General features: G+C 41.6%; 1 protein-coding gene across 2 annotated transcripts in view; it reads right to left on the bottom strand.

Moving 5' to 3' along the window:
* Positions 1-6,187, bottom strand: part of AFG1L (AFG1 like ATPase) — a 61,212-nt gene extending 55,025 nt beyond the window's left edge. For both annotated transcript variants that reach the window (XM_048298895.1, XM_048298893.1), the window contains exon 1: positions 6,085-6,187. In XM_048298895.1, coding sequence (XP_048154852.1) covers positions 6,085-6,172 — 88 coding nt within the window. In that variant the 5' untranslated portion in view covers positions 6,173-6,187. The remainder of the gene's footprint in view (positions 1-6,084) is intronic.
* Between the last annotated feature and the right edge of the window lie 6,851 nt (positions 6,188-13,038).

Raw genomic sequence — 13,038 nt, 5'->3', positions numbered from 1 at the left:
GGAAATCCATTCCTAAATACTTTAGGTAAGTTTCCCAAGCAACACAATGGCCTCTAACAGCTTTCTTTGAGGTCTCACTGAAGGCAGGTAAGATTCAAAAACACTAGGAAAATGAAAAAAAAGATTGTCTTTAAAAAAGAGGGAAAGGTAAATCCAATAGTTTATAGGTCAATCAACACAATTTCAGAACACCCAAAAATACTGGAATAACTACAAGACTTTTTTTTCTTTTAATAAAGCACTTAACATGGTAAGAACATGAATAAAAGGCAACATCAGCTCCCCAGAAACAATGCCAGACCAACAAATTGTCCTCTCTGATCAGGCATCATGCTTAATGGGTGAAGGAAAAGCACGTTAATTGTAGTACCGCTTTTGTCACACAGCATTGCCATCTATAAAGTAGGAAAGAAAGTTGCAAGTGGAAGTACTTTTGAGCAGGTACAAAACAGCTGGAAAAAGGATACGTAATGAATAATTACTACAGTTAAACTAGGTGTATATCAGCAGCGGAGTTTCAGAGAGGGCTCAGGATCTCATCTTGGTGCAACCCTGAATCTCCATCTATGTCATATATGGCAAGATAAAGTACATGGCCTGGGAATGCAAATAACAGAAAATCAGGAGAGGGCTGCAGACACTCTGGAAGGCAAGTAAATGCTGACAAACTAGACAAATAATCGAATGCAAATAGGATGTAATTCACCAGGGACAAAGCATGTTATTTTAGAGGAAATAACTATCTCAGGAGATGGGGAATGACCTGCTAAAGAGTACCTCTGAAAAAAGTATCCAAGGCTACACTGGATCGCAAACTGATAGTGAGACAGTATCATAACACTATTAGAGGAAAAATAAACTAAACTAAAATAAACACAAGTACTCCAATATAAATACACATGGGGAAAAAAAACCCCAAACCTGTTCTATTCAATACTGGTATAGTCTGCCCTGGAAGACACTCTTCAATTTTCACATCGTACGTTATAAGAGCATGAACCAAATGGGAGAGTAAGTGGAGATTTAAAGGATTATTTTCTAAAATATGGGTCACAAGCCACAAAGATGCCATAAAAGGCACAAAAAAAATTTTAAGTAGAAAGACAGAAAAGAGAAGGATAAAACTGAACTATTAGATCAAATTATATTTATTGCAAGTAACAGTTTCTACATAAAAAGACAGTCACTGTTTATATCTGCAGCCAATAATTGCACCAAATTCTCTTGTTCCTGAAGGAACTGAGTTACTGCTTTGAATTAAGAGTAATTAGCTCATCCTTATCTAAAGAGATCACATAAAGAAAGTTGAGTTTAAAGTCTGTTATTGCAAAAATTTGAGTAAAACCTGTAGAGAAGAAAAACATATAGCTGCCTCAGATATGTACAACAGGATACTGAGAAAAAGAAAGGAAATTGTATTTATACAGATATCTTAATAACTGTAATTAAGGTAGTGAAATAGATTAACAGTCTAGAAGTTGTAAAACTTCCGATGATGTGTGATGAATTTTAAAAATGAGTTTGATGAAAATCTGTCAGAAACATGTCAGCAAAACCTGACCTGCCTCTGAAGGGAAGGGGAAAAGGCATAGATCACACAATTATGGAATGGCTTGGGTTGGAAGGGAGCTGAAGTATCACCTACATCCAGCACTCCTGCCATGGGCAGGGACACCTTCCACTAGACCAGGTTGCTCAGAGGATCTGTCAAAATTTTTTCATCTTGCTTTCTACCATTCCACTCCCAAAAAAAGCCAACCTCATTCCTGTGATCCATACCTCTGAATTATCTGCGCTTTTGCAATACGTAGAAGTTGATGGCTCCAAGAGCTCCAGTGTGCCCCCTCATACCTCTAAGTCCACAAGCTCCTACTTCTTATGACAGGATTGAAGAAAAAAAAAATAAAGTTGATTTAGCAATAAGAAAGGGTTTGTGGCTCATGACCTCCCTGGCCATGGACAAAGCACACCAGTAGGACTCCACGGAAGCATGGGGTTTGTCTCAGATTACATGCACTCACAGCGAACCATCCTGGGAGTGGAAGAAATACTCTAACAGATGACAGAGATGGAGACTATGCCCAAATAGCCACAGAAGGTGTCCTGGCACAAATCACTCACTGTTCTCCTAAAATAATATTGAACACTAGGATTTAAGTATGATGGGGGCATGCTATAGTACCCTGCCAGAAGACACCCAGTAACTGGTTAAGTGATAACCTCACACCTGTAGCTGCAAAACAAAGGCAGACGCTACCGAAGAGCATGTGGGGGTTTTAGAGATAAATCAACAGAAGGCAGCTATACAAGTGATAAACTATTCTAAGAGAAAGAAAAAAACGTACACCTTCCATTCTAACCTGCATTTTGTGGAACAGATTGCAAAATCAATTACTCAACTACACGAATCACCTATGAGTCAGTGCACTAACTGTAGTCCTACAGTCCTACAGTCCTCTTCTCCACATTGAAAAATATGGGTTTTCATTTATCTCTTACTGTTTCATTATCTAATCTTTGTGTTACAGAAACTGCAACTCAATTTTTATTAGTTCCCTTTGAAATCTTTAAATGTCACACACAGAAAAAGTATATACCTATCTTCTATACCTATGAAGTGTTCTAGAAAAACTGTAGAAAAGCACAGCAGTGAACACTGTTCACTTAGTTTTACACAGAACAGGGTAAAACTAGACATGTGGTTATCCATAACCTATCTTTCCCACCTTCAGGGTGCAGGACAGTGTTGAATGTTACCACATTTAACCTGACATTCCCTGCTTCTTTAGATTTGACACCAAGGTGCAACTTTTTCTTAAATTCCTGTTCCCAAAACATACATATATAAGTATAATCTCACTTTATTTCAAACCATATAATTAGCTCTTTGCATTTGCCTTTCTGCTTGCCCACACAAAGATCACAGACACACCTGCAGTGAAGACCTACTGTGATACACCCCAAAAAAAGAAAGAAATTGGAGGGGAAAATCTCACCAAGGCAAATAAAACTTATTTTTAAAAATGCCAATCTGGAATTATAAAAAATTTCTTTCAAGGAGGGGACTTGAGACATATTCAGTAAACTGACATTAATTTACCACAGCAAAGATAATTAATGCCTACATAAAAATACAGAAAGTGTTCAGAACTCCAGGCAGTTTCTGCTCTGGAAAAGAGCAGAAAATTGGAACACTGATCAGTGTGTTGTTGAGTTTTTCTACTGCCACTTAGAACTGATGTCTGAGATGACACAGAAAAAGGCATGTGAGTTTCAATGACACAGCTTATGAAACTAACAGTCACTTCTGAGGCAGGCACTGGAGTTATTTACGCAAGAAGACAAACTGAAATGGAAGTTGGGTTGTGGCATACCAAAACTGATCCTGACAGCAGCCAAGAGTTTGAGAGCACAGGAGGGTAATCAAAGTAAGAGATAGAGAATTAACACTTTCCCCTTCCACTTTCCCTAATGGTTAATTACTTAACCATTGTCTTTAAAATAAAGAATATTTCCAACCTAGAGTTGTGCGAGAACTGCATCTAAACCAAACTCATGTAGGTTGCAACTGCACCAAAATTAAGTACCCCAAAATCACCTAAATGCCACCTTTGCTGGCAGTCATAATCAAGAAGCTGAAATAGCTTCTACTAAATCAGTGTTAATACAAGGTACAAGGACCACATCTGTGTCATTACTGCTCTGCCAGCACAATCTGCTTTGAGAGCTTTTCACAAACCCTGGAATTTGTGTGGAGAGAAGAAAAAAAAAAAAGTAATAGAAACCAACTTTTAAAAACTGTCATGTTTTCAATAATCCAAGATGAAGTTCAGAATATTAGTTTGGGTCACAATGAAGCCAAACTGCTTCAAACCTTGAAACTCTTAGTGTAAAGCTGCTAAAACTGCCTACGAAACACAACTGTCACGACAGAAAAAAAGGACTTGTAAGTCAGAGGGCACTTTTCATCAACAGGCAGATGGTGGTATCAGAGACCTTCCTAAACTCAAGATTAAGCAGATGACACCACAGTGAGGAGGAAGAGCAATGGTACAGTCTTGTAGCTCTAAAGGTTATTTTCCTGCGTGAAAATAGGAGCAAAGGTAGCAAAAGATCAGAAATTATTCTTTTTTCCATGCTACTACCTGTAAACAGTAATAATGTCCTCTTGTCTCATTTTTTATTAAACAGATATGCAAGTTTTTCAGAATCTGTCTCAAACAGGTAAATTGCCCCATGATGTACAAGGACGTGGATAAATTAAACACATGTATTAAAGTTAAGCACACGAATAAACCTGCAGAAGAACAAAGACTTGTCATGTAAGCTTCCTGGGAAAGAGATCATGTGCTAGGTATAAAGCTAAAAATACATTTATAGTCCTATAATAAACAAATGCTCCTTTCAAAATATTGAACAATGATCAATGACAAGAATGTAAGAGAAGGTAAACTGAAAAAATTATTTACTTTCCAGAGCTTAACAGCAAGCTTAAAAAAAAAATCAAAATCCAACCAATCATATTGGGAGGGGGTATACACACACTAAGTTAGTTATCTGCACAAATTGAAAATTTTAGGCCAATATCATGTAAAATTCATAAAAGCCCCACACTTGCTGAAATTAGTAGTTCAAACCAGAAGCAGCAGTTTGCAGCTAAGACATAAGGACAAGGACTCGCACTTTTGTCTCATTATATGACCTTAGATGAATCACTGAAGGCCATTAATTCAGGCACCATATGAAACAGTATCTTCTAGAGAAATGTGAGTTGGAACTGGAATTCTGCTTTTTGCGTACATGCCTGATACATTTCTGAAAGATTACTTGCATTTTTTTCATGCACATCCCATTTCACAACCTGACCTATAGACATAAGTAGGGAAAGATAAGAGAAATTTATCAGTGAAATTAGAACTTTACACAGATACTACTAGTCAAGTATTTTAATTAAGGGAAAGGTAAAAAACTGTGGAAGGCAAATCACAAAAACAAAGAAAAGGCTATAAACTAGTGATCACAAAAACAAGATTATAAATCAATTCCATGATGGATAAATCAATTCCATGATGGCAGCCCATCCCTGCAGCCTGATGTCCTCAAACAACATACGCAAGGACTACCATCCCCTTAACGTGGAAGCTGACAAACTGTGCCTAAAGCCACTGGATTTGCTCTGACAACTTTTTCTAAATTCTAGTATGCTGGTTATAAAAAACAAACTACATAGAGTCCAAGTGTTAGACCAATAACTAATAAAACACGCGCAACCACAGTACTAACTGCAGTGCTTGTCTATTTTTCTTAGGATGTATAAATATTGTACAATCACAACATGATGTGTGGATGTGAACATTTATCAATCCTGGGAGCCACCAGTCACCAGCCGAATTCTCACACTTTTGACAGACTGGCAGAGGACGAAGAGTTCTCACTAAAGAAAAAAGACCTCTGCTCCTAACCTAAGCCTCGAGTTAACAAAACCCCGTAAATTTGGGTACTGAGCTGACTTTCAAAGCAAGGCTGTGAAGACAGAGCACAGCTGCCGTTCGTTATACACCGGAGGGTCCTCGAGGGAGAACAATCCCTTAGGCACCCTAAAGCCCGGCCAAAGCGCTGGCAGCCACCGGCGCACTCGCCGAGCGCCCAGTGCAGCCGCAAGGCTTTAACCAGGCACCGCACCGAAGCCTGTGTCCCGGGGGGAAGCGGCATCACCAACTCGGGAAGGCCCGGGCCCCCTTCGCGGGTCCCCCAGGGGACCGGGGGCGACTCCCGGTGCCACCCCGGCAGGCGGATCTCCTCCGGGGCTGGGTCGCGGACAAGCCTAGGCCGGGGAATCAGAGGACACCGACAGGTCACGGCAGAGCGGCGGGGCCCGTGCGTGTCCCAGCGGTTGCCGCTTGCCCCGCCCGGCACCGGCACCCACCTCCCCTCCGCCGGGGACAGACCCGCGGCACGACGGGGAGGGGAGGCACGCACCGGCTCCAGCGACCGCTCCTCGGTGCCCTCCCTGCGCGGTGCCCCGGCAGCCTGTCGCCCGCCCGGGGCCAGTGAGCCCCGGAGAGCCACGGCGGCGGCACTGACCTCTGTGCAGCGGGAGCAGGCGGGCGCGGCGCCCCAGAGCCCGCAGCAGGCAGCACGCAGTAGCCAAGGGCGACTCAAGGACCGCCATCTTCCCGGCCCGGGGGCGGTGGCGGCGTGGGCGCGGGGCGCGCTGGGAAATGGAGTCCCGCGGAGCTGAGGGAGCCCTGGCGCGGTCGGTGCTGAGCGAGCCGCTCCCGCCTGGGTCACGGAATCACAGTCAGTCAGGGAGAGGAAGGGGCAGCGGAGGTTAAATGATTTGCTAAGAAGCTGTTTGTTAAAAACAACGCATAGAGCTTGCTCAACACTTATTGTGCCTACCAAAGCAGAATGAGAAGATATAAGACTATTGATAAAGAGAAGGAATCTTGATCAAAAATCCTGTTCTCGAACCTAAAACTAAGTTAAACCAGCCTTGAAGTTTGGAGTTGGGACATAAAGAGCAGGCGCAGGGAAGCAAGGTGAAAAATTCAGAATGAGACTGTCTGCTTCATCTGAGGAGGACTCTTACTTCATCCCGGAGACCCCTGCCCACGACCACCAGACGACACTGCGCAACAGCAACGCAGATGTAAGTGACATTTGGGCTCATTATAATATTAGGCGGGGCTAGGCAATGAATATGTATAGCCGTATTGGGAAACAATGACTATGGAGCTTGTAACCCGATATATACCAAGCTGAATGCAGCTGTCAGCACGCATGACTTTGGAGGAATTATCCCCCATGCGTCCCAGCGCTGGAATAAACATACCTACTTTACTACTTATTTCAGTAGTGGAGTCTTTTCCGCATATCAACAGAATCCATTCGATTGGAACCTCGGAGATCATCGAGTCCAACCTATGACCTAACATCACCATGTCGACTAGACCATGGCACTAAGTGCCACGTCCAGTCTTTCTCAAAAACCTCCAGGGACGGTGACTCCACCACCTCCCTCGGCAGCACATTCCAATATCTAATCCCCATTTCTGTGGAGAAATCCCTCTTGATGTCCAACCTAAACTTCCCCTAGCACAGCTTGAGGCTTTGTCTTCTCATCCTGTCACTGGTTGCCTGGGAGAAGAGGCCAACCCTCACCTGGCTAAAACCTCCTTTTGGGAAGTTATAGAAAGGAGCCTGAGCCTCCTTTTCTCCAGGCTAAACAACCCCAGATTCCTCAGCTGCTGCTCACAGGACTTCTGCTCCAGACCCTTCACCAGCTTCATTGCCCTTCTCTGGACTCGCTCCAGCCCCTCAATGTCCTTCTTGTAGTGAGGGGCCCAGAACTGGACACAGGATTTGACGTGCAGCATTACCAGGGCTGATCACTGTGCAGGTGACAGACTGTACAAGTACACCGGTACAGGGACAATCACTGCCCCTGGTCCTGCTGGCCGCGCTATTGCTGATCCAGGCCAGCATGCCATTGTCCTTCTTGGCCATCTGGATGCACACTGGTGCATGTTCAGCTGCTGTTGACCAGCACCCCCAGGTCCTTTGCTGGTCCCTGGCTCCTTCCCCCTCTCTTTGTCCCCCAAACTTTGCTGCATCAGTGGGGGAGCCCCTGAGGAGCCCACCTGCCTGCCTGCCCCAGGGCCGCACTCCCTACACAGCTGCTCCAGCCACTCAGTACAAATCCACTTTCCAGACCCACCTGGAGCCGCACACAACACCTTACAGCCCTACCCGTGCACTCCAGTTTCCAAACAACTTTCTTGTCCACCTCAACATGAGGAAGAGCTTCTTTACACTGTGGGTGGCAGAGCACTGGAACAGGCTGCTCAGCAAGGTTGTGGATTCTCCCTCCCTGGAGGCATTCAAAACCTACCTGGATGCATTCCTGTGTCACCTGCTCTAGGTGACCTAGACTAGGTGGACTAAGTGATCTCCAGAGGTCCCTTCCAACCCTAACTATTCAGTGATTCTGTCATTTGTATTGTGCTGCACCATGCCTGTATTGGGTGCCACAGCTGTCCTCAGGGAGTTTTGGCAACTGAATTTGCATTTGTTGATAATTTCTATCTTGTGCTATTTGCTTTTGTCGCTAAAAACATGGACCATAAAATACTAAGGACAGATATTTGTAAAATATTAAGGACAAATATCCCTGGCCAGAGTTACAACCTATCTGTACATCTGCAGTATCAGTTTTATGTCTATCAGTATCACTTTTATGTTGAAATGCAACAACAAGACACGTTAACATAGAGGCAAATTTCTCTGGAGATAATGCAAACCCTAGAGGCTGATTTAGTCTCGGTGTCTGCTTAGCACACAGCAAACCCTGTCTTTGGTATCAGTTCAGATGCCCACATGCGATTCCTGAGAACTCCTCGGGAGAATGCTGACCACCTTCCTCCTTTGGTACCTGACTGCCTTATCCAAGCACCTCCAATGCAACTACAAAGTTCTTTTGACAGAAAGGCACAATGCAAAAAATCTTCACTCCAAGGGAAGGGCACCGGCACTCGGGAATCACTAACCATAACACTCACCTCTTCATTGGCCGGCCCGTCATTCCTATCAGAAATGCACCCAAAGGTCAGGATGGGGCTTCAGGAGATGTTGCCTGAAGAGTGTATTGTGCAAGAAATAGATAACAAAGTGCCTGTTCCTGGTAAAGTACAAAGGAAGTGCTTAAACTGACTTTTGGTTTTGCAATGTCAGGATTCCTATCTCTTATTCTAGCATTAAATTTCTGTGCAACATGGGAAAGTGAGCACGTAGGTTTCACAGATTATCAATGAACTTTTTTTTTTACAAAAGTATTGGAAAATGTTGCTTTAGGGAACTATAGAACAGCTTGCAAACAAAAGTTGATTATATCCTGAATAGTATTGCTAATTCTAAAAATAATGTTTATGATCTCGAAAATATTAGCAGTGATTGAAGTTACACTCTAACACGTTCAGCTGTTTAAAATACGTAGTTTCTCCAGACACATCTTCAGCACTATATACCTAATTAAGTAGTGAATTAAAGTGCTTATTTATCACATCCTAAAAGAGCTGTTTTCAGTGCATTTTCTTTCATCTTTCCTCTATTGGGCATTTATTGGTTTTGACTCATTCCAGCATATTATAGCTATCAACACCTGTGCCCATTTAGGAATGAATTCCAGTACAAATCATAGTGAATTGAATAGACATCTCAAAGATGCATCACAATTGTTGCAATATATTTAGAAACTCAAACAAGGAAACAAACAAATTCTGTAGAAGTGATTTAAATAACAAATAAGTTATCTTTATAAACAGCTTATCTCCTTGAGAACAAAGAATAAACAAGGCAACAAGAGCTGGGTTTTCTTCCATTATTAACTGAGATCACAATATGAATGGGTGAAATGTCAAGAATAATTGAAGAAAATGACAGTATAATCTTCAGCAAAAACATCTGATTTATTGAAACTGTCACTGGTTTTTTCTTAACCTTGCTACGCAAGGCAGCATAGAAAAACTTCTCATTTGGATCTATTCGGACATCTTCTATCTAAATGAATAAACCCTCTGCAATGCTATGAACCTTCTCTACACTGGCCAACTAAAATGTCACCATGCACTGGATTGCACATCCCAGGAACTCACTGTCCTTCGGCTGTAAGCACTTGGCAAAACCAAGGTTTGGTGTTAACCTAAACAAACAGGACTTTCAAGTACGTTTCTGTAGATTTCCATGGTTTATGTCCTGTAACAGGTACAGATCCATTCTGTGGTACATTTGTACCCTTCATTTCCTGTACCTGTGCCTTTGCTCACCTTCAAAAATGTGGCATTGAAACTGTATAGAAATTAATTTGGCACTTGTTCAACCCTGCTGCATTATTACTCTGCCAGCTAGCCAAAAGTGGCCCGTAACAGGAATAAAACAGGAATAAAAATGAGGGGTAAAATCAAAGCACTCCAGATGTCTCCTCTGGCTTCTAGTGGTATGACTGCACTGCTTTTAGAAATTTGGATGTGCTGAACCCTATGAGGATGGATGTGTCCAAGAGTCTTTGGGTCTCTGCCAGAACCATTTTGAGTTTCTGCACAAGGAAGGCTGGATTTACCTGACTGCAAGGCTCCAGGATATTCCCACCATGGGAAATATCTTTGGTTCTCAAACACAAAGGTACTTTTGATATAGAACTGACCATTCAGCCTACTCTACAAAAATGGATTTTGCAGGTAGTTTTCATCAACACAGTTTCCATCAAAACTCATTTTCCTGGGATTATGTCGAAGCACTTGGGGGTAGTCTTGATATTAACCTCATCTATTTTGAGACAGTGAAATATGCTGTTAAAAATCTACATTGCTTATAAAGCCTCAGGTTAATAAAGCCACATAAATGTTCCCAAAATTATGGACTTAGAGCCATTTTCACTATCTGTTTACAGTTTGCATCTCAGTCAGCTCAAATAGCTCGATGTGTTAGAAATTCACTGCAGTATTTCAGCTACCCAGGCACTACTCAGTATCTCTCAGAATAGGAGTTCACAGTATAGGTATGTATATATAAATGTAGATATTACAAATAATGTTTAGAAGCTTAATATTATCTTGCAGGCAGGAGCACAATGCAGACATTTAAACATCATATTTCAAAGCACTGGCAGCTACTGCAGGGATCAGGAAGTCATTTTTCCACACAAGGCATTTCACAATTAGTTCAGTGCCTTGTGGGTTCTGCCTTATGCTGAGTCAGCATTCCCCACAAGTTCTGACAAAATATGCCTGTGCTGTCAAAAATATGCTAACCTGAGCACTTGTCAGAAAGGCTGGAGAGTCCTGACTGGATAATGGAGAGATTCTGTTTCCTTTCCTGTTAAATGTGACTCTTTCTTTTGAAAAACAAAGAAAATAACCAAAAACTACTGGAGAAATATTACTATACAAAATTCCAGAAGTAATCATCCATTAATACTGCTTCTATGGGTCCTTGCTGTGAGACTCGGATATCCATTTTGCCAGTTGAAGTTATGCCAGAAAATCTTTGTGTCACAGTTGAATAAACAAGGTGTAATAACAAATCAGTGAGTACCTGATTGTTAAAGAATTTAGGTTCACTAGGATTTTCAGTGATGTCACAGAATATGCTGATTTGGAAGGGACCCAGAAGGATCATCGAGTTCAACTCTAAATGCTTTGAACCTATAAACACAGCTGACCTCTCTCCCTCCAGATTTGAAATTTAGCCCAAAGTGCATGTCGGAAACAGAATTAAAAATTTCTTTTCTGAGTTAATGCTCACCTTCACGCTGAGAAAAGAACCTTTCTAGCAAGAAGAAACAACTACAGACAGTATAACTCAAGTCTCATGATCACAAAATAAATCTGGAACACAATTCAAAGCAAACAAATGCATTTTCTGAGGGTTGGAAGGAAACAAAGAGGCCCACAGGACTCTGCTATTCCCCTACCTTCATTCCTTCTCCGTGCCTCATTAGCCAGTGTGGCATTTATGCTTTCACGTGATGTAGTCATGAAGCTGGACATCTTCCCCTTCGTCTCCCAGGTCAGACGAGTTATATTCAACTTCAATGGAAAAAACAGAGAGGGGACACCTTATCAAATCACCTTTATATACCTTTATATACCATTATATACCTTTATATACCAATGCTGTTGACAAGTGGGCACTAAAACAGTCACTCTCTGTAGCCTCCACAAGGCTCTCCACCACCAGTCATCCCTGATAGGAAAAGCAGACAAAATAATGGTGCTGAGATGGTGTGCTGTGAGAAAAGCATTCAACTTAAGCCTCACTCTTAATATCTACCCAGCTTGAGAACATATTCTTTATTCATCACAGACTCAGCAACTTCCCAAATGCACAGCAGTGGACATATTTTTGTTGCTTTGAACAGATAATGAAACCAGGCTTGGCCAGGAGACAGAAAACATAGTTAAGACACCAGTGCTCAGTTTCTTTTTCACATTTGCAGTGAGATGTGGCAGCACAGGTTGTGTAACAAACAAAAGCTTTTCCAGATGCATATGTGGTCTCAGTAGAATTAATGAGTTTTTTCTTGCCTTGCTGCATGACCAGTTTAATAACTAGTATAACTCAGGTAAAGCTCCCCTTCACTCCTGCTTTGTAAAACTTTTGTCAGCTTCATTTCTGTTTATAATTATAAAGCGAATTATAAAGTTGGCAGCTATTAGTGGAAAGAAAGGAAGGTGCACTAGTAAGTGGGAGAAATAACACTGAAGGAGTGATGACAAGGAAATTCACAGCAAAGTTACCAAGCAAACCACCCATCATATACTGGTTATACGGATGAACTATTTTTGTACCTTGGGATCATCTCTACTTTCTGATTACCTTTTTATTAACATAGACAACAGCTAACTAAATTCGCCAGAGTTAACTTTGTGTCTCTCAGATACGATTTGTGGGCAGCCTGCCATTTTACCCATTGCCCACACAGATTTTTGGAAAAAAATATCAATAGTTTTCACACAGTCTCATTCTACCTGGATAGTAAAGGAACATCACTAGAACTCTTTCGTAAGAAAAGAAGGAAGGAAAATGATATATGCATTTAATCATTGGAGGGGTACTTTTAACAGGTATAAAAAAATCTGGAAGTCCTCCAAGATGTTCGAGTAATTTATAAATAATAGTGGATTCATATAATTTCTATTCAGTGAGGTTTTAGGTGCATCAAGAGGACAAATACTGCACTACTTTGGGAAATGTTTCTTTTATTGTAACACACAATCAGATAATGAGAAATAAAGACCTTATGTCTTGGAAGGGGACAATTCTGTCACCTCTGCTTCTCCCTTTCTCTCATTTTCTTTCTTTCTTTCTTTCTTTCTTTCTTTCGTTATTTTAATAATTCACTCTGTAAACACAATTTTCCTTTCCTATCCTTCATGAACTCTTCAGCTTTGCAAGCTATGGGGACATAAAATCTGGTCCCGTTAGTAATATTATTATTAAATATGTATCATTTGTTAAAATTGCAGTAAGTTTTAAAAG

This window comes from Corvus hawaiiensis, chromosome 3 (assembly GCF_020740725.1).
Source record: "Corvus hawaiiensis isolate bCorHaw1 chromosome 3, bCorHaw1.pri.cur, whole genome shotgun sequence".
NCBI lineage: Eukaryota > Metazoa > Chordata > Aves > Passeriformes > Corvidae > Corvus > Corvus hawaiiensis.
This window is presented reverse-complemented; position numbering and strand designations above follow the sequence as displayed.